Genomic DNA, 24551 nt, shown 5'->3' on the forward strand with positions numbered 1-24551 from the left:
TTGACAAAACTTCGTAAAAGGATTAGGCGTAAAATTTTTGAAACGACGCCAATGAAAGTTCTGTCTATCACGTATTGATTTTGTTCTTCTATTGATCTGGTGATATATGACTCATTCGACATAAAAGGTGCTCGTAGCTTGGAGGCAATAGTGCAGACTCATCTTGCTAGTGGAGCAGCTTATATTGAGTTATATGTAAAATTTACATTGCCAACTGATGTACCAGTGACCGGTGTTCGAGATGTATACACCACCTCTGGCTGACACTCGGTCAGCGAGTTACAAAATACAGAACAGCCCATGTTCGGTAGCAGTGTCGATTGAACATTCCCTGTAAGACACTCTGTCGGTGGATGGGACATGTACGTCGGTGGCTCGATGTTTGATGTTAGAAATACGTACTGGGGAGCGGCATCAAGTTCTAGCGGGTGGCAATCTACATCCAATTGGGGACGTTATCAAATGCCCAGAAGAAGGGATGATGTACTCCCTACGACGTCAACCGGTGAGGGGACCTCTCACACTGCAGATGATTGTGGGTTAGAAGATGACTCGAATGTGGATCCACCTCAAGAGCCCGAGCCGAATGGTGTAGAAGTTGGCTTATTTTCTGAACCGGAGCCTATTCCAACAGAAGCTGAAGATGCTGACAAGAGTTCAGATGAGGAAGAAAATCCACGATTCAAAGCATACTCACCTCCAGCCCACATGCATAATGTCGATCTGTCTGTAGATGATGCGTTAGAGTTTCCAAATCTACCACACCGGTTGCGTGATCGTACAAGTTTGGGGATAGATTTCGGTGAACTTGAAGTTGGTAATCAGTTTACCAACAAAGATAGTTTTATTGGTGCTTTGAAATAACATAGTATCAAAAACGGCGTTAACTACCACGTCGTTAAATCAAAATCTAATAAGTTTGAGGCGAAGTGTATGGTGCAAGACGGCACATGTTCATGGAAAATCTATGCCTCGTTATGGAAAAGGACAGGGTTGAGGGAGATAAAAAAGTACAAAGGTCCACATACATGTGCTGCAGGTACAGTACTGACTGTATCTGAATAATACTTTTATTATGCAATGTTACATTATTTAATGTACTCCCTTTGTAGGTTTTTCACAAGATCATCCCAAAATGGATTCAGCTATGTTAGCTAGCTTGATACTGCCCACGATAAAAGCAGATCTTAGGACTTTAGTGCCGGTGTTAATTGCCAATATCCGTAGCCAAATAGGGTACATGCCTTCTTATTGCAAGGCTTGGATAGCTAAGCAAAAGGCATTGGAGAAGATGCATAGTAGGTGGGATGCCTCATATAATGAAATATGGCAGTGGTGTTAGGTGCTAGAGAGATACGTCCCCGGTACCATCATAGACCTTGAAACGGAACATGCGTACTACAACGGCCGATTGCTACGTGGATGCCAAGTGTTCAAACGCCTGTTTTAGACCTTTAAGTAATGCCGAGACGCTTTTTCATACTGCAAGCCGTTGGTACAAATTGACGGTACCTTCATGTTCGATAGGTATACTCATGGGCTATTGCTTGTAGTGGCACAGGATGGCGGTGAGAGAATTCTTCCAATTGTATTTGCAATAACACCAGGAGAGTCGTCTGATGACTGGGATTTCGTTTGGTGACTGGGATTTCTTTCTCTCTAGGTTAAGGAGTCATGTGTGCCCCTAACCTGATATCTGTGTTATTTCAGATCGGGGCGCGGGTATACTAGCTGCATTTGATCGAGAGGGAAGCTTATGGCAGCGCACACACTATAGATATTGCCTAAGACACGTTGCTTCGAACTACTACAGGCAATATCCATTTAGGAGCGAACGACGACAAGTGACCAACATGGGTATTTAGTCTATATTTGTGTTATTTCATTTGTCAATTTGAATTAGTTTTATTAGTAGAAGTGGTATAAGTTATTTGCTATGATATTATATTGGCAGGGTATGAAATAAATAAAGATTATTTTCACGAGATGTTGGCAATTTTACGATCCCAAAACAGCGAAGGGGCGGACTACCTTTGTAACATACGTTTCGAACAGAGGGCACAAGCATACGACGGCGGCCTACGATATGGCCATATGACGTTGAACCTGGCAGAATGCATAAATTATGTTCTTAAAGGAACGCGCCATCTACCGATAACATCGGTTGTGCGAGAGAAATATTTTCATTTTGCGGCGCTATTTCCAAAGCGAGCAGCAAGTTATGCAAGCCAGATGCAGGGAGGCCATGTATGGTGCAGTAAGGTAGTTCAAGAAATTAACAAGGCCAAGGCAAGGGCAAACACCATGCTCACAGTGTGTCACGATCGAGACAATTTATGGTTTCGCGTGACAGAGTTTGACAGACCGCACTAAGGTGTTGTTGGCGGGCAATATCGTGTACACTTGCAAAATAAAACTTGTGACTGTGGGATGTTTGATGCACTTCGGTATCCATGCGCTCATGTTATTGCAGCTTGTCAGAAACTCTGTCTGGATCCGATGAGTTATGTGGACGAAGTGTACAAATTAGAAAACATGTAGAACGTATGGAGACACATTTTCCCACCGGTCCCGGATGAACGTAAGTGGTTGTCCGTATCTCTTGCTCCTTTTAAGCTGTTACTGGATAAAGAATTACGTCGCAAACCACAGGGTCGACCTTACTCGACTAGAAAAAGTAACAATATGGATATCCAAGAAACAGCCAGTCAAACGAAGTTGTGCGGATGGTGTAGGAATCCAGGCCATACAAGTCGATCATGCCCTAATCGCAATAGTTGAATGTAATTGTAAAAAAATTAAGTTTGTGAAATTATTAATTGATAAATTGTATTACGTCAAAAAATTGTATTAATGGTTAGTAAAATTATCAAATTATATACAATTATTAATTGTTAGTACCAGTCAAAACATTTTTCCAAATCTAACATTATGTGAATGTAAAATTATTAAGTCAAAAAATTATATTAATGGTTAGTAAAATTATCAAATTATGTAAAATTATTATTTGTTAGTACCAGTCAAAACATTTTTCCAAATCTAACATTACGTTAAGGTTAGGGTTTTTAAAGTTAAGGGTTTAGGGTTTTTAATTAAATTAGGCTAGGGTTTTTAATTAAATTAGGTTAGGGTTTTTAATTAAATTAGGCTAGGGTTTTTAATTAAATTAGGTTAGGGTTTTTAATTAAATTAGGTTAAGGTTTTTAATTAAATTAGGCTAGGGTTTTTAATTAAATTAGGTTAGGGTTTTTAAGTTAAAGGTTTAGGGTTTTTAATTGAATTAGGTTAGGGTTAGGGTTTTTAATTAAGGGTTTAGGGTTTTAATTAAATTAGGTTAAGGTTAGGGTTTTTAATTAAGGGTTTAGGGTTTTTAATTAAATTAAGAACGGCGACGGTGTTTGAAACCCATACGTTGGTGGGGATTGGTAAAAATGAGAGCTCCTTGACGACCCCCCTTACGATCTCTCTTGCGCCTTTGGAAATGGAGCTGAACTGGGCATTTGTATCCAACCTGCCATAGGACTCGGAAAAGGATACATATAAGGGTTAGGGTACATATAAGGGCTAGGAAACACACCTGGTATCATCTGAAAAGGCGGTTGCGTGGGTATCATCGGTTGAACTGCTGCGTCGGTGCTCTCGTTGGGCCTGGTTATTGAATGACCGCTGATGATGAGCCGAGTGAATGTCTGGGCCTCGTTGAGGGGCTGCCTTCATCTTGTCATCTTGGATTTAGAGGCCCGTGCCTTACCCTTTCAACACGTATTCGTCGCTGCCTCTCCTCTAGTGTCAGTAAATTCAGCTTGCCATGGATCCTAAACCATGGCATGTATTCTGGAACGCACATAACTCTGGAACGATGATTGGTTCCTGAGTAGGTAGATATTCATACTGATCTTCCCATATTTTTGTGTACTCAGACCAGTATCTCGGCCAATCCGTATTCAATTACCGAAGGTCGACTTTGTGTTAATTGTCAAACACCTCAGGATCTACCAGAATCGGTTGTCTACATCCAAACTGTCGTAGCACTGTGTCTGTCTGGTGCGGCTCCACGGTTGCATAGTTGACCAACACGACTTTCACATTCTAAGCTTGTGGATTTTGTAAAAACTCTTCAGGGATTACTGCCCGAATTGCTGGATCCTTGTATGGTGTCCATTGAAACTATATGAACATGATAGAAATATTAGTTATATACATACATAATACTAAATACTAAATATCAATCAAATAGCGAATGTATGGAAATATCTATTTGCAATAATAATTACTTCTGCTTCCGACCGTTGGTCCAATAGAAGCCGTATATCTTCAAGAGGGGACGGTAATCGAGCATAACTTGTCGGATGGTTCCACCTAATTAAATAAATTTTTAGCATACTTTTATTTTTAAAAATCTACATAATAATTGTAAAATGTAATATAATAAAATTTACCTCGTTATGAGTGGGAATGTATATGAGTGGTTCACTCGAGGACGTAGAAATAGAAACCGAAACCGTGCCTATGACTGCAGTAGTGATAGGCAACCTCCGAAATTTGCTCTCCTCGATCGCGTCGCCTGCACATCTCCCAATATAATGTTGCCAAGACGGCAGACTCCCAACTAAACTCACCGCTGCTCTAAAATCAACGAGTTTTAGCAGCCATCTTGGATGTACGCGGCTCCGTGACATGTCGGGCATCAGATAACCTCCAATTAATTGAAGAATGTATGCCCGAGCATATCGGATTCTTTCAATTTCGGTTGAATCTTCATTCGGATCAGGGAATGTGTCACGTAACCAGCCCATCTTGACCTTACCTCCCTTCATTTTTTCCGGAATAGCGCCCAAAAGCTCGTAGCACACCGCCTCCCAATTGCTAGATTGGACAGACCCGGTGACTGGGTGCCCGTCCACCGACAATCCCAACTGCAGACTAACATCTTCTAGAGTGATAATGCACTCTCCACATGGAAGATGGAATGTGTGCGTCTCGGGTCTCCACCTCTCGATCAACACACTGATCAGTTTCGGGTCCAACTTGCATCCCCGGCCCACCGTCGCCACGTGCCAAAAACCCACTTCCCGCAGGTAGTTCTCTACCAACGGTGATAGAGGAGCATGCATATTCTGGATATTGCATTCCAATACCCGATCTTCAGACTTTTATAACAAATAATAAATTAATAATTATCTAAAAATGCATAAATAAAAAATTCTTAAATAATATTTAAAAATTAAATTTAACACTTACCATTGTCATTTGTTCCACCGATATGTGATGCCTATCAAGACGAGTCAATGATCCGGCCATTGATGAAATCAGACAAATTTTTACGATTTATAAAAATATAAAAAAAATTAAAATTATTTTAAAAAAGGAAATTGAGAAGAAATTGAAATTAAATATGGATTTGAGAGAATTTTTGAAGGAAATTGAGAGGAAATTGAAATTAAATATAGATTTGAGAGAATTTTGGAAGGAAATTGAGAGAATTTTGGAAGGAAATTGAGAGGAATTGAGAGGAAATATGATAGAGGATTTGTTTGTGAAAAATAAAAAGGGAGTGGGGGTATTTATAGTTTTTTTTACCGTTGGGGGGGGCAACAGTCAAATTTTTGACCGTTGGGTACTGTTCACGCACGGAGGACATCGCATCCACGTCAGCAACTCGTGCTGACGTGGCAGCAAATCGCGCCCTTAACGTGGACGCGATTTCCTGGAAAAGGACCATTCTGGTAAATAATAAAATAATTGGCCCATTTCGGTAATTTTGGAAAAACAAGGGTTTTTATTGGTAAATTGCCCCCACGGAGCTCTGCTAGAGATGCTCTCCAAACCTTACAATTCAGTAGCATTATAGGATTAGACTAGTAATGCCCTTTAAGAAAATTAAGGAGAAAAAAGAAGTTCTAAAACCTCAAAAGAGAAAAGCTCTAATCAAGACAAAATCTTGTTCAAGGTAGTGGGACTTTGCTTCTCCTCATCCTTAACCCTGCAAATATATTTGAAGAAAATACAATTTCAAGTTGAATATAGTCCAAAGATTATTAAAGAGTATGCGAGGCTTGCCTTGGTGGCAACAAGGGGCCGGACACTAGTTCCAGTATAGACATTTTCCTCGTCTTCAATAACACCAACCAAGGATTTAAATAGCGGTCCGTTACCATAATAGCGGCCGTTATATAGCGGTAGCGGCGCCGTCCGAAACCGCAATTGCTGAAAATAGCGGTGTGAAACGGAGTCACACCGATAGCGGTGGATCGCGGCCGCAATTTAACAGGTAACGGCCAATTGCGGCAATAACAGGACACTATTCCCGTTATTTTCCGTTAACAGCAAATTAAAAAAAATCATCTCCTCTAAACAAAAATCAATAGAAACACTGAAACACAGTTCAATCAAAAAAAGGAAAAAGAACAAAGAACAAAGAAGATAACGGGAAACAGAAAAAAAAAGAGGAGGTATACCTGGAAATGGAGGTACCTGAGGGCATGAGTACGCTGAAGAACAAAGAAGATACGATTGGCTGTGTGAACCAGACTAGAAAGCACCAGGAGAGGAAGAACGGAAGGAAGAAAGCTTCAAAACAATAAGAAAATGGAAAGGTTCGGAAGGAAAAATTTTGAAAAAGGAAATTGTCAAACTGAAAATGAAATGATGGGAAGAAGAGAGGGCAGATTTCAGCAATTTCTGATTGGACAAGGAATCGGTGCAATAAATGTTGATTCTAGAAGTTACTTTAAAAATATCTACATTTTTTTATCTTTGGCCATCTGCTTTGGGCCATTTTCTTAAGATTATAAGTGTGCAGTTTTTGTAATTTTGTTCTATTAATAAAAGCCCAATCTGATGTTATTCAAAAAAAAAAAGGAAAAAGAAGTCTAAATAAACAGCAGAAAGCAATCAAAGTCCAAATATTCAAAACTCTAAAAATCATTAAAAATGACTTTTTATAATTATAATTATAATTACTATGTTTTATAATAAGTTGTGCGAATTTTAAAAAAATTTACGACCGCGATACCCGTAGTGACCGCAATAGCGTCCGTTATGTCTGCGACCGCGACAAACGCGACGCGACCGAAAATGCGACCGCGACCGCAATTTAAATCCCTGACAACAACAGTTCCAGTAATCTTTGGTTTAAAGCAATCTTGCTCCAGTTTTTGCTATGTATCTATCCTGATTAAAAGCTATCTTGCTCTACTTTGCCTTGTATCTATCCTGATTAAAAGCAATCTTGCTCCAGTTTTTGCTATGTATCTATCCCGATTAAAAGCTATCTTGCTCCAGTTTGCCTTGTGTCTATCCTGATTAAAAGCCATCTTGCTCCAGTTTTTGCCTTGTGTCTATCCTGATTAAAAGTTATCTTGCTCCCGTTTTTGCCATGTATCTATCCTCTCGATTTATAATTAATGTAACTACTTAACCGGCGCTATTATCCTGCTGCTTATTTGCTCTGCGATATCTGAGGTTGCTTTGAGTTTTGGTTTGCTTTATTCCACTTTCCAAAAAAGTGAACTTTCCTTTTTCATGTTTATTTTAATTTTGAAAACATAAATTAATTATTATTTGCACTTGAATTTTTAAGTTTATTTGTGATTTTCCACTCGTGCCATGTCTAACGTAATGTGATGATATTATATTTCTAATAACTTTTTTATTATATCAAAACAATTAACGAGTTTATTATTAATTAGATTGAACGTCACTCTCAATCGTTCAAAGCATGAATCATCAATCTAAAAAAAATTTAAATTTCAATAAAAATATTTATTTAATAAATAGTCATTCTATGGAACAAGTTTTTAAGACTACTTTAATTAATTATTTATTTATGTTAAATGAATTATTTCTTTACATAAAAAAACTATTTCTCCTCAAAGTTAGCAACATGTTTGGGTCTTAAAATTAAGTTGTTCTTACAAACAATCTTAAAAGTAGACTCAATTTGCAACAAACAAACATATAAGTACGAACTTTGACTAAGCATGAATCAATGTGATACTGTTTTAATAAATCAAATTTTCATACAAGACAGGAGAGCCAACACTACATCGGACCGTTCATGCATTTTAATTATATCATAATAAAATTTAACATAGATTTCGTTGATTTTATTTTCTAGAAAAAATCTTGACGTATATAAAATTTAAAGTACAAAATTAACACCAACCCACTTGTTATAACATTTCAATTATCAATATTTTGAAAAAATAAATTAGATCATTATTATAAATAGGAATATCATATATTTATAAAAAAGATGTGGGTTAAAATGAAAAAGAAATGTAAGAGAATTTAGGTGTTTAAGTTGGTAGCAGATATTAAGTTGCAACAAATGAATCCCTTCCACCATCTTAATACAATTATAGCATGAACTTCAGGATATCATTACATGTCATACTTTGACATGCAATCCATCAAATCCCTCCTGTTCTGGATACACATTGGGCGATCCACTCGAAAAATAAAAAAAGTTTTGAGTAAAAATATAATTTTAGAAAATAAGTTTAGACACAAAAATAAGACTTGTTTTCGTCAAACCCTAGTTAAGGTTTTTTTGATCTGCCCGAATATGCAAAAAAAAGAAGATGTTTTTTTCTTGTTTTTTACTATTTTCTTATTATTATTTGGATATTGTATAACTTTTTAATTTTGTTACTATTTTAAATGCATTTGCTTGTTAAATTGCACCTATCTTAGTGCTATTTAAGTATACATATATATTTATTTTCAATTGATTGGAAAACATTTATTTTAATATTTTTAGTATCTTTGGTGTATTATATTTTTTAAAAAATTATATAATAAATAATATAAAAAAATTAATACGGGCGGGTTGGACCGAGCCCGAATTTTAACATTTTTATTCGAGTTGGGCCCAGACAAAATCTTAGACCCATTTTTCGGGCCAGACCCAAACCTAACAAATAAGCCTAAAATTTTGGTTGGGCCTGACCCTGCCCAGCCCATGAACACCATCATGTTTGTGCCAAATAACAAGTTCAAAAAGTCTGAGGTTGTAAACTATTCGCACTTCCGGAGAAAAAGAGATGTTCATTTATAATTGGATCAGCTTAGTTTGATACGTAAGCATCCGAAACTGATTAAGTATCCATGTTCTTACATCATTTAAAGATTACTTATTTATGCCAACCTTGTTTCAGGCATTCAATTATGCAACAGTTGACTTGGGATGAGCTTTGTATAGAGGGCAAATGCTACACAAGCAAAGACAGGTCCAGCCCAAAAAACCTAGTGTCCGTTCCAAAGGTGGCCACCTCTAATTAAAGCCGGACCCAAACATCTTGCAGGGTTCATCCCAACCCCTGCATAGCCCTTGGTGGAAGTTACAGTAGTTGAGATAAATACGATAAGGCCCACCACAACACCAATGATAGAGCAAACCACCACTCGACCCAAGTGCTTGGCTTGACGTTTATCAAAAGCAATCCATATGGAAGCAAAAAGAAATACGAAGGTGCAAATAATCTCCAGCCATAGGGCCTGCCTCGTCTTGAGTCCGATCACAAGTGGCCCATTTGCACTTGGCACAACAATAGTGAGGGTGCACCCACCAAGAGAAAATGTTTGCTCAATTTTGGTGTTCACCACAGACTGTAATGCAAGTGCCCCTAGTACGCCCCCAACACATTGAGCCAATATATAAATGGCGGCACGTGAAAGGGAGATAACTCCGGTGAGTGACGCGGCAAGGCTGATAACAGGATTGATGTGGCCACCGGAAATGGGAAACGTGGCTAGGAGGAGAACCGTGATAGTGACAGTAATAAGAAATGACATTATAAGGTGGGGCATTTTTGTTTGTGTCTCGTAGGAGGAGATGACTATGGTGTCCATTGCGAAGACCAACACTGCTGTCCCAAGGAGCTCTGCCAGAGATGCTCTCCAAACCTGACAATTCAGTAGCATTATAGGATTGGACTAGTAATGCCCTTTAAGAAAATTAAGGAGAAAAAGGAAAAAGTCCAGAAACCTCCAAAGAGAAAAGCTCTTCAAGACATAAAATCTTATTCAAGGTAGTGGGACTTTGCTTCTTCTCATCCTCAACCCTGCAAATTTATTTGAAGAAAAGACAATTTCAAGTTCAATATAGTCCAAAGATTATTAAAGAATATGTGAGGCTTGCCTTGGCGTGGCAACAAAGGGCCGGACTCTAGTTCCAGTATAGGCATTTTCCTCGTCTTCAATAACACCAATAGGTCCAGTTCCAGCCATCTTTGGTTCAAAGCTATCTTGCTCCAGTTTTTCCTTGTATCTATTCTCTCTATATATAATCAATGATACGAGTCACAAAGGCCCAACCCAAGCTTAAGAAGGTGATGGGCTCAAATCAAGAAAATCAAGATTCACTTTCTTGTTTTCAAGAAAATCAAGAAATCGAATCTTGGCCCAATTTTGCTGTTCGGAGCGATTTCAAGAATCAAGAAAATCAAGATTTCAAATCTTGGAAATCTTGGTCCAAGAAACCGAATCTTGCAGCCAAAGCGCGTTGGATCTCCATTACGAGCGTCAATGACCCAATTTCGATAGGAGATGGATCACAAGCCCAAATTCTTAAAGGCGAGGCCCAATAAGCAAATTCCCAGCCCAATCAAGAAATCCATACATATTTAGTTGAAAATCAGGCCAAAATGTCAAAGGGCCCAATTTGTAAACATTTTAGTTGTTTAAGTTAATTTTTTAAGTTTTAGGAATATCACATGTTAAATTCGGCCCAAAACAGCCCAATAGGATGCATGGCCGAATTTTCCTTTGTTTTTTTTAATTAAGTTTAAATTTTTTAAGTTTTCTAATTAGATTAGGATTTGTTGGAGGCCTATATAAGCATTGGCCAGCCACCCTTTGTAAACATCTTATTATCATTCAATACATTACATTTCAGTTTGTTAGAGTGCAGAATTTTCTTTGGGGTTTTCTCCAAGAATTCTCTCTTGAGCTTTCTTTAGAAGTTGTTTTAACAATCTTTTGATTGTGGGAGCCATCTTCAACCTTCTTCTTGCCATCGATATTCTTTGGAGGGGAGATTAGAGCCGTTTGAAGAGATTTGTGAAATCTTTTGGGATTTCAAGGATCTTTAGGACTTATCCTTTAATTTTTGTTGTTCAATTTCTTTTATTTAATTCTACTTGTGCCGAATCTCAATTCTAATCTATTTGCTGTTTTATTTGTGTTTCCAGCCCTCGTTTATCTTAAAGAATTGATCAATTTCACTTTTTGCTGGAGTTCGACAATCAGCCCTAAATCCCCAAATTCTAGGGTTCTTGCCGAATGCACACTTATTCTTCTTGGGTGAATTTGGTTGTGGAAACTTAGGGGAAACGTTCGTGGTGGTCAATTGAGCAGATCACCCTCGCTTTCTCAGCCTCAATAGCCGTTTTTATGCCTTCAATTTCTTTCTTGCTCATTGATGCATAAACCCTAATTTGTTTCAAGAAATTCTGGTCGATCTAATTTGCTTGCTGATTTGGTGTTCTTTGACAGATTCGGCTTGTGGGAGTTCATTCTTGGGAATCAATTTCGTGTTCTTGGTTTCAAGAAACCTCTTTCATAAGTGTTTCGTTCCTTGATTAGATCTTGCTGATTTTTTTTAGGGTTCTTATTCCAGATTTTAATTTTCCAGATTTAATCTCGTCCTTTGTTTGATTTCAGATCTGTTCGTTTAGAGCTTTCGTAGGAGTTTCCCGTGACTTGACGACTCGATCTTGGTCCGCGTGCATTCCGTATCATTTGGTATCAGATTTTGGGCGTTTTGGGTGTTCTTGGTTGATTTCTAAACTGATCTCTATTTTTTAAAGCACAAACAGCAGTTTTACCCAGAAAAATTGTTTAAAAAAAATTCATTTGATTGGGTAAACGTTGTCCGATTGATCTGGAATTTTACATACATATTTTTGGCACTGTGATTGAATATAAAAAAAATTAATCCCGCAAAAAAATCAGTCAAAAAAGTCAAAAAAATAAAAAAATATGAAATTCAATAAAAATTTAAAAAAAGATTCAGCGGGTTGAATTTGGTGCCCAAACTTTCCAAATCAAAAAATAAATATATAAGGACATTCCAGATTTAATTTCGTGATTTTTAGAGATTGGGAACACCTCAAACGAAGTTGTCAAGTTACTCCGCAGTTTTTCGGGTTTTCTGTTTTCAGCAATTTTTATTGATTCTTAGCTGTAGGTTTTCATTTGTTTGCCTTTATTTTTCCTTTACACTATCTAACACCTTCTTGTTTCTTGTGTTAGTAGGATTTTTAAAGTGTGCACAATTCTTCCTCGGTGCAACACAAATCAGTTGGTGTCTCATCCGTTTTTGGCATCCTAGTGCAAATTAGGATTCTTTGGTAGTTTGGTTCACACTCTCTAATTAGTTGATATAAACTCTGATAAAGAACTCACAAGATTGAACTCTACCTCATTGAGAATTTGAATTTTCTTTTTGAGTGATTAACAGTGAGGTTTGCTAACTTTTATTTTTGAGTGTTGAGTGTTTATTTTTTACAGGTTTTTGAAAATGTCTAAAGGTGATAATAATGAGGACATATTTAAAAGATTCCAACAACAGTTGGACGAACAGGCTGCTGCACTTCGAGCGTTGACTGCTCCTATCAATGAGGTGCGGTTGAATCAAGAGCCTCAATATCGAGATCAAATTAAAGACGATGTGGATAACGAGCCTCCTGCTCATAGGCGCGCTCCTCGGCGTGTCCCTAGAACTGATTATGATCTTCATGATCATGGACAACCCTCTTTTGCAAAACCAAAGAGCGAGCAGCAACGAGAACATCTCTTTCATACTCGCTGCCATGTACAAGGTAAGCTTTGTAGAGTTATTATTGATGGTGAAAGTTGCTCGAACGTAGCCAACACGACGATGGTGGAAAAGCTTTGCTTAACCACTACCAAGCATCCACGACCTTATCAACTACAATGGCTTAGCAACGAAAGCCAATTTAAGGTCACTCAACAAGTGCGCATCGCCTTTTCTATCGGTAAGTATCAAGACGAAGTCGTGTGTGACGTAGTACCTATTCAAGCCTGCCATTTGTTGCTAGGAGAACCATGGCAACTAGATCGAAAGGTCACTCACGATGGTCGTACCAATAGGTATTCTTTCAAGTATCAAGGAAGGAAAATCACCTTAGTGCCGCTCACTCCGGAACAAGTCCATGAGGACCAAATCAAACTGAAAAATTCTGTTGTTAAAACAAGTGAGGAAAAAGAAAAAGAGAATGAAAAAGAGCAAAAAGAGATTGAGAGTGAAAAGGAATGTGAAACAGAAAAGAAAATTGAAAAAGAAGTTGAAGAAAGAAGAGAAAATGAGTTAGAAAAAGAAACAAAAGAAAAAGACAAAGAAAGGCTAGTGAGGAATGTTTTCACTAACCAATATATGAATTTTTCTTGTGTTGCTACTTTTCAGGTTCCCGAAGGACCGAAAGATAACTTTCAACTTCAATACCTCTCAAATGAAAGACGCTTTCATACGATCAACTTAGGTAAAGATGAAATCACACTACATGATCCCGAAGGTAAGCGAGGTAAGGAAATTTTAGAAACCGAGTCCAGTGCAGATTTGAAAATTATTGATAAAACTTTTGGTGACTTAGTTCTTAAAAGATCCCCTCATTTTGATCCGATTAATTGTTACTCTTCGATTGTGGCTGATCAAGTCATTACGAAAAGAAGCGTGATTTGTTATTCTCTTGATTTACCTTGTGTAAAATCCTCGAATTTGTCCAAATCTGTTTTGGAGAATAAGGTAACGAAATTTTCCAAATTTTTTTTCAATTTATATTCGTGCCTTAAACAGTTTATATGGTTGTACATGAAGTTTGAGTTCCATTTGACAAAGGTTAACTCAACAACGGAGATTCGACTACACTATGCCCCTGATGAGCGAAGGTTTGTTTTAAATGAAAAAGGTAAAATCGACCCTTATTCTTTTGCTTATCAAGGTAAGATGCTTGAAACCTTTGAAACACTTTTGTACTCCTCGGATAGCGACAAAGATCGTGTTGATGAACACTTAGATCGAAACGTGCTTGACTGTCCTATTTTATTTATTGATGATAAATCTATTTTGATGGTTGATAAAAAGATTCTTGTTTTTGATAATGCATGTGTGAGTGAATCTATAAACCGTCGATTAATGCATGGTAATCTGAATCTGCCCATTCACATGCGTTATACCTGTTCTATTATGCTTATAATTGGACTACAAGCTTGTTTGCGTTGCTATTTACTATTTCATGGCTATTCTTTTCAGTGGACTCAATTGCCATTAGTCCCGTTCGATCGAGGAAAGTCGAGTTCATTTGATTTTTTAGATTCGAGGACGAATCTTTTTGAGGAAGGGGGGAATGATACGAGTCACAAAGGCCCAACCCAAGCTTAAGAAGGTGATGGGCTCAAATCAAGAAAATCAAGATTCACTTTCTTGTTTTCAAGAAAATCAAGAAATCGAATCTTGGCCCAATTTTGCTGTTCGGAGCGATTTCAAGAATCAAGAAAATCAAGATTTCAAATCTTGGAAATCTTGGTCCAAGAAACCGAATCTTGCAGCCAAAGCGCGTTGGATCTCCATTACGAGCGTCAACGACCCAATTTCGATAGGAGATGGATCACAAGCCCAAATTCTTAAAGGCGAGGCCCAATAAGCAAATTCCCAGCCCAATCAAGAAATTTCTTCATACTTAGTTGAAAATCAGGCCAAAATGTCAAAGGGCCCAATTCGTAAACATCTTACTTGTTTAATTTAATTTTTTAATCTTTAGGAGCATTACATGTAAAATTCGGCCCAAAACAGCCCATATAAGTGCATGGCCGAATTTACCTTGTTATTTTATTAATTACGTTTAATTTTTTATTAGTTACTTGTGAGATTAGGATTTGTTGGAGGCCTATATAAGCATTGGCCAGCCACCCTTTGTAAAAAGATCTTATTATCATTATTATTAAAATTTCAGATTTGTTGAGAGCAGAATTTTCTTTGAGTTTTCTCCAAGATTTCTCTCTTGAGTTTTCTTTAGAAGTTGTTTTAACAATCTTTTGATTGTGGGAGCCATCTTCAACCTTCTTCTTGCCATTGATATTCTTTGGAGGGGAGATTAGAGCCGTTTGAAGGGAGTTGTGAAATCTTTCGAGATTTCAAGGCTTCTTAGGACTTATCTTTTAATTTCTTACTGTCAATTCTTTCTTTATTTCTACTTGTGCTGAATCATTATCTAATCTATTTTCTGTTCTTATTGTGTTTTCAGCCTTTTTCTATCTTAAGGAATCAGCCCAAAAATCCCCAATTTCTAGGGTTTTTCCATACTCTTTTTGGGTGAAATTAGATTGTCGAAATTTGGGGAAAACTATCTTGGTGTTCAATTGGGTAGAATCACAATCTCCTTGAGGGTTTCAAGAACCCTAACACTTATTTCTATTCTCAATTTGATTCTTTGCAGATTTGGGGATTTTATTTCAGATCTGGAAATTCAAAGTTCTAATATTTTAATTTTTCTGTTTCGTTTCGGATCTGATTGTTTAGGGTTTTCGTAGGAGTTTCCCGTGACTTGGCAACTCGATCTTGGTCCGCGCGCAACCCCGTATCACATAGCTTTATCTTGAACTACTTAATCGGCGCTATTATCGTGCTGCTTATTTAGTATACGATATCTGAGCTTGATTTATGCCTTTTCAACCATAAAGATGTAGGCGTTTAAGATGCCCAAACCTATAAACTGCTATTTATTGATCCTGGAGGCCAGTGAGAGCTATTACCGCAAGTATCTTGAGATGCAACTTGCAAGAATTAATGGCATCACGATCAAGAATAGACGCTCCATATCGAGAGCTGGACCAGTTTTCAATTGGCCTCATAAATTGGGAGAGTCCAATTAATGAGGACTTGCCACACATTTGGTTGATACATATTAGCTGGCCAATCTTTATCTAGCAATATAATTAGGCAGTAGGCAGTGTTATTAAATTCCCAACTATATATGATAATGAAAAAGCAAAAGTATATTTGCAGCAGTGGACTGTGTATAAGATTGGGTTGTGGTTGCATTCAAAGTGATCAGGGGTTGGGATACAAGCAGTCTCAACTGTGCGTACTTGCAACGTCTTCAATGCTCAGTTTTAGGGTTTTGGTAATAAGTGTTGTTCGAAAGGTGGTTAAAGCTAGTCCTTGTATATTTTCATCATTTTCAACATATAAATGAGTGCCACAACATCCTTGAATTCAGAGTACAACAAGATGGAGTTTAGACTGAAAACCTCCAATGTATAGGAATTTCATTTTATTAAATGTAAGGAATAATAGCTGTTGAGTAAAAGATGCTGAGAACGACAAGTTACAGCCATGGATGGATTGTATTTCTTCTTATTTAAATAAACAGCAAGAAAGCTCATTGAATTTCAGAATCAACATTTCATTGCAAATTTCATCCATCCACCTGATAAAGTCAAACAACACCTTTTCTTTTCACTAAACCATACTTAAATTTCACTCGCCAATCAAAACTTACCATATAATGTGTGGCAAGTTCTCATTTTTTTTTTGGAGAAGTTATAATTTATTTTTGAAAATTATAGAAACACTTTTTAAATTTATAATTATGCAAAAATTTAAAATTTCATAAAATTCTAATCAGGTTTTCATCGGATTTTTTAGATTAAAAATTTCATAACAAAGCCAACAACCTTGTGAAAGACTAGATCGTTGTTCACATTTTCATGTTCTGTCAGCAATAAAGACTGCCATTTTCTAATTGGTTAAACCAATTAGAGTTCTCATATCCAGCATGTAAGTTAGTATAGAATAAATGTACTAAAGCCTTTTTTTTTTTTAAAGTCAACATTGAGGAACAAAACAATATAGTGGAAATGATTTTAAAATCGGGCCAGTGAACGAATTACTCAGATTAGTAGTTATATATTCATTCGATTCGATTTCTTCGTTTAGTTTAATTTAATAAATTATAAAAAATAAAAATATATTTCTTCAAAAAAATAAAAAGAATCAGCTTAACTAGGCCATCCATCAACCCATTAATAGGAGAATAATGAGTTTTAATGCACTCAAACCTACATACTCCTACATTAAACAACAATACCTATACCAATCGAGTTAAGACTCAATCAACAAAAGGATTGTTATATATATTTTATAAAAGAGACATCCTACAATAATTAAATATAAGAGAGTGAACTACAAATTTTTACTTATAATTAGTTTACCAGTATGCATGCAATCAATAAATATATGTATGGAATCCCCCCCCCCAAAAAAAAGAATCAAGCTGCATAGAAAAATTATACGTTAAATGTTGTCTATTTTGACGAATACATAAAGGTTGGTAAATTAAATAATAACCTTGAATATTCTCATAAATATTTTTTTCTAACAATTTTTTAATCCAAATTTCTTTTTTCTCGAAAAATAGAAGGCGAATATCTAAATTTTATTGTAAACATCGTATGAAGATTGAGGACAGTAATTAATATCAACGAATTATGATTAGAATGTTTTAGACTTTTATGAATTTTAAAAGCGTTAAATTAATATTTTAACTATAATTTAGAGTTTGTGTTGCTATGAGATTAATGAAAATTAACCGACGATAAAGCATTATAGTCCGATAATATGAGTGCCTATATTATAATTTTTTTATAGCTGAGTTTTAAAGAGATGAAATGTATAACTCACTTTTTTTGTCACTTTCTTATCATATTTACTCTTTTTTTATACAATGCCTAAAACTACCCATAACCTCTCCCCAACCCTTAAATAGAAGGATAATGCGCTTCAGCACACTCAAACCCACTTCCTCCTACATTGGTAACTATGCCAATGCCAATCGAGTTAAGACTTAATCGGCAAATTAATTTTTAGTTTGTAGTTTTTGACATATTACTTGTATTTATTCCACCTTTGAAATGCAACAAAATTATATACCTGGACTAAGCTACATGTACATGTATGGAGCCTCTTCACAAGATAAGAGGATAACAACACGAGAATCTTGTCTTAGATCAAAGACTATAAATATTAAGAAGAAAATAATCTCATTACTTTTAAAGATTTGACCACTAACTTAAAATGAATATCGAAGAAGATAAAGCGACATTTTGAATTAAGGGTTAAGTGGTGCATGTTGGTGCATGGTGATAAAAAAATATATGAGTAATAAACAAAGGCTTAAAGCTGTATAACCATGCCACTATCTTTAAGATTCTATTCACCCCCACCCATAATTTGGTATGCAATAGAGTTACTAGCAAATGAACTTAAAGACACAATGTGTAACACCCCTAACCCGTACCTGTCGCCAGAATAGGATTTTGGAGCATTACCAAGTAACCGTAATCTAAATCATTCATTTCAAACATTTCAAAAATCATAATATAATTCATCATTAACATGCATAGAGTCCCTTATTCAAGCCTTTGAGGGCCTAAAATCACTTTAGAAATGATTTGGGACTAAATCGGAAACATTTGAAGATTTTAGGAAAAAGTTAGAAAAATTTTAACTGCAGAGGTCACACACCTGTGTGGCCAGGCCATGTGACATACAAGGCCAAGTCATGCGCCCGTGTGTCTGGCCATGTAGGCATTCGAAGTAGAGACACACGGTCGTGTCCCAGCCCGTGTCCGTGCCCGTGTAACTCATTGACTTGGGTCACACGGCCAAGCCACCCTGTGCCAAGCCGTGTACCCTTCAAAAATGGCCTCGCACGCCTGTGTGCTAGCCATGTGTCTCACACGACCAAGTCACACGCCTGTGTGTCTAGCTGTGTGGACCTAAAATGTGTCTTAAACAACAAGTTTACCATTTCCTACTTGCTTGGGCATTAAGTAACTCAAAAACCATTCGTTTAATCTATTCAAAACACGATCAAACACACTCAAAACATGCCAAAACAATCATCTTAGGTGCCTAACCAATATACCCTCATTGGTACCACATTTGTATCAACAAAACCTATCATCAATGCATCATTCAAATCAAAATTATAAACATGCCAAAATCCATCAAATTTGGCCTAGCTCATATCTACCTAAAATATTAACTTAAATTCACGTACACATATTAAGCATTGATTCAATTCACCATACCATATTATGGCTTCAAACACAAACACATGATTACATATATACCAAACCAACATTACACTTATAACTTTATTTACAATCCATCCACAAAATAACCATCAACTAGACATCCTAGGTACATGCTGACACAAAAGATAAACATCGCCACATTTGAGTTCGGGATCGTTGCTGAATGCTAAGTCGATGATCAAAGGTGAAGTACCTAACCTGTGCATGGAAAACAAAACCGTACGCTGAGTAAAACTCAGTGATATTTCTATAATCCGAACATTTAAAAACATAAAGATACATGAATGCTCAATTTAAATTGCATAATCACATTTCTATCTAACAAGCAATTGTAAATTTATCACCATATCAATTTCATGTATAATAGCATATCATTTCATACTATACTCAAATTGCACATGTTATCATCTTTTATTTGTTTAACAAATATCCCAATTCACAGATCTTGCTATATAAATAGCTTTTCACATATCAATCAACATTGTATTTATACAATGGCACAATTCATTCCATGTTCAATTCATGAATACATAACTCATATATTTCATTTGATCACAACATTTTTCACTTTTCATGATTCAATTCTCTATCTCATTTCCATTTCACAAATCATGTCATTCTAATATCAATATAGAATTTTAATAATTAATTACTCATATTAACACGACTCGAACTCAGATGGATACACAGATTCAACCAACACACCAGTTTGGCACCATGTGCCTCATCGAATAAATTCGAAGTAATAATTGCGCCCAATGCTATATAAATTGACACCCAGTGTCTCATCGGTTAAACCGAAGCAAATTGGCACCCAGTGTAACGACCCGATAGTCACGAGTGTTAGAAAGTGCATTTCTGGGACTCCTTTACTGTAAAATGGATAAATATTTACGGAGCTAGTTGTGTAGCTAATTAGGTTTTGGTTAAGTGAATTTGCATGAATTAAGAGTAATTAGGTATAAGGACTAAATTGCATAAAGGGTGAAAGTTAAATTATAGATTAAAGAATAATTAAAAGGACTAAAGAAGTAATTTTGCCATTGACTTTAAATGACGTGGCATAAGGATTAATATTATTATAAAATTTAAAGTTAAAATATATATTATAATATTATAATATTATATCTTAATGTTTAAGTATATATTATATATTATATTATATAAGAATAAAACAAAGAAATAAAAGAAAAATAAATAGAGAAAGAAACAGAGAAGCAAAAATGAAGCAGGAGAAAAAGAAAGAAAGGAGAAAACTAGGGTTTCAAAGTTCCAAGTTCAATTGGTTAGTCAATTTAGTCCTTTTTTCTTTTAATTTTTATGTTTTTGGAATCCCCGTATTAAATACTACCCGATCCATGTCAAAATTTTAGAAATTATTAAGTTTTTAAATGTTGTTAATGTTGAATAATTTTAGTATTAGGGATTAAATTGATACATTTTCAAGTTAGAAATGAAAAAGGAATGAATTGTAGAATAAATTGTAAAATTTGAGAAATAGAGACTAAATTATGAAAAATTCCAAATTTAGGTATTTAAGTGAAATTAGAGAGTTAAATCTAGTTTAAAGTGGAAATTAAATGAAAATATAGAATTGATTGTGAAGAAATAAAATTAGTCTCAGTTTAGGGACTAAATTGGAATTTAGACAAATGTTGAGTAAAAATTGAAATATGCAATATGAAATTGAATTGTATTGTATTGATGAATTTTAATTGTTTTAATTCCATAGCTAACGTCATATCAGAATCCTCGACTAAAAAGGGGAAAGATAAAGTCGACGTGGAATAGCTCGGAATTTCTGGTTTGTATTTCCATAATCTGAATTTAGTTGTTAATTGTTATAATTCAATTTAATGTATATGGTAAGTGTTGAGGTGAGAATTATTATGTTTTGCAATTGAAATTGATTGATTTAATATGTGATGAATTTATTGAATTTATATTGAATTGAATTGGTAGATATATATATTGAATGGATTGATTTTTTAATTGAAATGTTTATATGTGTAATTATGTATTATATGAAAAATCAGTATTGGATATTGATTATATCTGAAATGCAAAATTAAACCGATTAACTGTATCAGGCTGAGTCGGATATAGATGGCATGCCATAAGATTGGAAGAGTTCAGGGATTTCTTCTACTTCGAGTCGATGAGACACTGGGTGTCAATTTACTACTTCAGATTAATTCGATGAGGCATTGGGTGCCAATTTACTTCGGTTTAACCGATGAGACACTGGGTGTCAAATTATTACTTCGAATTATCTGATGAGGCACTGGGTGCCAAACTGGTGTGTTTTGGTTGGATCTGTGTATCCGTCCGAGTCCGAGTCCGAGTCCGAGTCGTATTAATAGGGGTAAATGGATAATAAATTTTTATAATTGATATTGAAATTGTATGGTATGAGAAATGGAAGTGAAATAGTGAATTGAAAATAGAATGTGAAATATGTTGCAAATATATGGAATATATGAGTTATATACTCATGAAATGACTATGGAATGGATATTGCAATTGTATAATGAAATATGAAATAAATTGTGAAAAATTATTTATATAGCAAGTATGAGAATTGAGATATTTGTGAAACAAATGAAATATGATATGGTTGTTGTAATAATTAAATATTAATATGTGTTTATATTTCAATTGTATATTTGGAATTTCTTATTTTTAAATATTCGGATTATAGAAATACTATTGAGTTTATACTCAGCGTACGGTTTTGTTTCCTGTGCGCAGGTTAGGTTCTTAACTTTTGATCACTGATTCAGCATCCAACAACGATCTCGAACTCAAATGTGGTGATGTTTATCCTTTGTGTCGGCATGTACCTAGGGTGTCTAGATAATAGTTATTTTGTGGTTTGATTGTAAATGAGGTTATAAGTTTAATTTTGGTTGGTTTTATACATATAAATATGTGTTTGTTTTTGAAGCCATATTATGACATGATAAATTGAACTAAATCTAAATAGGTGCATGTGAATTTAATTCTATGTTTAAGTGCTCATGAACTAGGCAAATTGATTTGGATTTGGTATGTTTATAATTTGTATTAAAATGATGCTTTGATGACTTGTTTTGATGATATGAAATGTTTGAAATTTCTGTCCGTTTGATCTGTAAACTCCGGTAATGTTCCGTAACCCGGTTCCGGTGAGGGATACGGGTTGGGGATGTTACATCCATTGCCTCATCAACTCGAAGTCGAAGAGATCCCTAAACTCTTCCTATCCTATGGCATGCCATCTATATCCGACTCAGCCCTATACAGTTAATAGGGTTCCATTTCGCTTTCAATATATATATCCAATATCAAATTTCATATAAGCACATTATCACACCTATTCAATTCAATCAATATAAATTCAATAAATTCAACACATACCAAATCAATCCATTTCAATTGTAAAACACAGTAGCTCTCACCTCCAATGCTTACCATATGTAAGAAATCAAAATATAATAATTTACAACTTAGTTCGGATTATAGAAACACAAACTGTAGATTCTGAGCTATTCAATGTCAATTTTATCCTTCCCTTTTTTAGTCGAGGATTCCGGTATGATGTTAGCTACAGAATTAAAACAATTAAAATTCATCAATACAACACAATTCAATTTCATATTGAATATTTTAATTTTTTCCTCAATATTTGCCTAAATTCCAATTTAGTCCCTAAACCGAGACTAATTTTTATTCTTCACATTTAATTATATATTTTTATAAAAATTTCACTTTAAACTAAATTTAACTCCCTATTTTAAATTAAACCCCTAAATTTCAAATTTTTCACAATTTAGTCCCTATAACTCAAATTTTATAATTTGTTCTACAATTTAATCCTTTTTCATTTCTAGCTTAAAAATCTATCAATTTAATCCCTAATACTAAAACTATTCAACATTAACAACATTTAAAATCTTAACAATTGCTAAAATTTCAACATGGGTCGGGTAGTACTAAACACCAAAATTCCAAAAACATAAAAATTACAAGAAAAAGAACTAAATTGACTAACCAATTGAACTTGAAACAATTTAGAACCCTAGGCCGTGCGTTCTCTCATTTCTCCCTTTCTTTCTTTCTCTTTCTTAATTTGCATGTTTCCACTTACTTTTATTATTTCCTTTTTTTTATACTAACTATTATTATATAACTATTATCATTATTATATAATACATATATGTATATATATTTAGTTTCTTTTAAAATTACCTAATATTATAACATATATATAACATATGACGTTCATTATATTAAGAAATTGTTAAATTACTATTTTAATCCCTAATTGATTTTTAATCTATAATTCAAATTTTATCCTATACGCAATTTAGTCCTTATACTATAATAACTCTTAATTTATGCAAATTCACTTAATCGAAACTTAATTAAATACACAACTAATAAATATTTACGAGTCTGATTTACGAGAACGGAGTCTCGGGAATGCACTTTTTGACACCCCTGACTATTGGGTCGTTACAAATGAAACCAAATGACTACATTTTGCACCGACGAAAACAATCCACTAAGTATTAAGTGACGCATAGAAAGAGTATCAAATTCTATAAAGAATTTCTATACTAATGCTTTGACATAGGAGCATCACTATTTATTATGTGTGAACAATTTAAGCTCGTGACTAGGAGCAATGTGACAGTTTAAGCTTGTGCCTAGGAGCATTTTTTTATTAGCTTCTTTGACCTGTGGTTAGAGTCCATTTCGATATTTTAGAAATAGACGGTTGCCCTCAATCCCTTGAAAACCCACCATTTTGTTTTTTCATGAAGTTAGTGTAATAGGATTGAAAAGAGTCAAATTTTATTGTTCTATTCATCATGTTGAATTGAGAAACCATAGTGGATGATGTCAAGTTTTATGATGGTACCTCTTTTTCAAACTCAATTTTTTATTCTTTGTGGAGTTGCGGGATTTTGTATTCCAACACAAAGCATTCCTCGAGAGAATGACTAATCAACTGGTGGTATTTGCTATAGTTGGGATCATCTACTCGATCGACTTGTTCAAGTCGCTTAATATTTGACAACTGATCAAGTCGCTTCATATTTGACAACTGAATCAACTTAGGTTTTAAACGTTCTTTAAGCATTTCTGGAACATCAGTATAGAGCAATGATTTTTTTTTCTTGCCTCTCCTTTAGTGTGACTCTTTTTGTACCTTTAACTTGAGCAAAAATGGGCCTAACATTTGCAACCATGGATTGATTGAAATCGTCATTGTTAACTAACATTTTTCCCCCAATGTGAACTGCTTGCTCAAAAGGTTCTTGATTTACAACCATTGTAATACTTAACTCCAGGCCATGAGCTCAAATAGTTAATTTCTCAAAGGACTTCAAATTGATGCCTTGGAGAATGTAGTGCAAGTCCTAATTCATGCCTTGTAT

The 24551-nt window shown here is 35.1% G+C and overlaps 2 protein-coding genes across 2 annotated transcripts; one reads left to right on the forward strand and one right to left on the reverse strand.

The window, feature by feature from the left end:
• Window positions 1–876: 876 nt before the first annotated feature.
• LOC121224637 (uncharacterized) lies at window positions 877–1649 on the forward strand. The gene is made up of 2 exons (XM_041108267.1): window positions 877–1039; window positions 1113–1649. Exons 1-2 carry the CDS (start codon window positions 934–936, stop codon window positions 1340–1342), a joined length of 336 nt encoding a protein of 111 aa, XP_040964201.1. The 5' UTR covers window positions 877–933; the 3' UTR covers window positions 1343–1649.
• Window positions 1650–9001: 7352 nt separating this feature from the next.
• On the reverse strand, window positions 9002–10260 carry LOC107947405 (aquaporin AQPAn.G). Its single transcript, XM_016882075.2, has 3 exons — window positions 10145–10260; window positions 9992–10067; window positions 9002–9909 (listed from the first exon to the last, which is right to left on the reverse strand). The coding sequence occupies exons 1-3, from the start codon at window positions 10231–10233 to the stop codon at window positions 9250–9252; spliced, it is 825 nt and encodes a 274-aa protein (XP_016737564.1). The 5' UTR covers window positions 10234–10260; the 3' UTR covers window positions 9002–9249.
• Between the last annotated feature and the right edge of the window lie 14291 nt (window positions 10261–24551).

The sequence above is a fragment of the Gossypium hirsutum genome, chromosome D12 (assembly GCF_007990345.1).
Source record: "Gossypium hirsutum isolate 1008001.06 chromosome D12, Gossypium_hirsutum_v2.1, whole genome shotgun sequence".
Lineage (NCBI taxonomy): Eukaryota > Viridiplantae > Streptophyta > Magnoliopsida > Malvales > Malvaceae > Gossypium > Gossypium hirsutum.

Bases quoted from the DNA above. Each gene is read 5' to 3' on its own strand.
- LOC121224637 (XM_041108267.1), top strand. From the start codon at position 934: ATGGTGCAAGACGGCACATGTTCATGGAAAATCTATGCCTCGTTATGG. The intron at 1,040-1,112 runs GTACAGTACTGA...CTCCCTTTGTAG, and splicing joins TCCACATACATGTGCTGCAG to GTTTTTCACAAGATCATCCC.
- LOC107947405 (XM_016882075.2), bottom strand. From the start codon at position 10,233: ATGGCTGGAACTGGACCTATTGGTGTTATTGAAGACGAGGAAAATGCC. The intron at 10,068-10,144 runs GCAAGCCTCACA...ATAAATTTGCAG, and splicing joins CCCTTTGTTGCCACGCCAAG to GGTTGAGGATGAGAAGAAGC. The intron at 9,910-9,991 runs GTTTCTGGACTT...CTGAATTGTCAG, and splicing joins AAGAGCTTTTCTCTTTGGAG to GTTTGGAGAGCATCTCTGGC.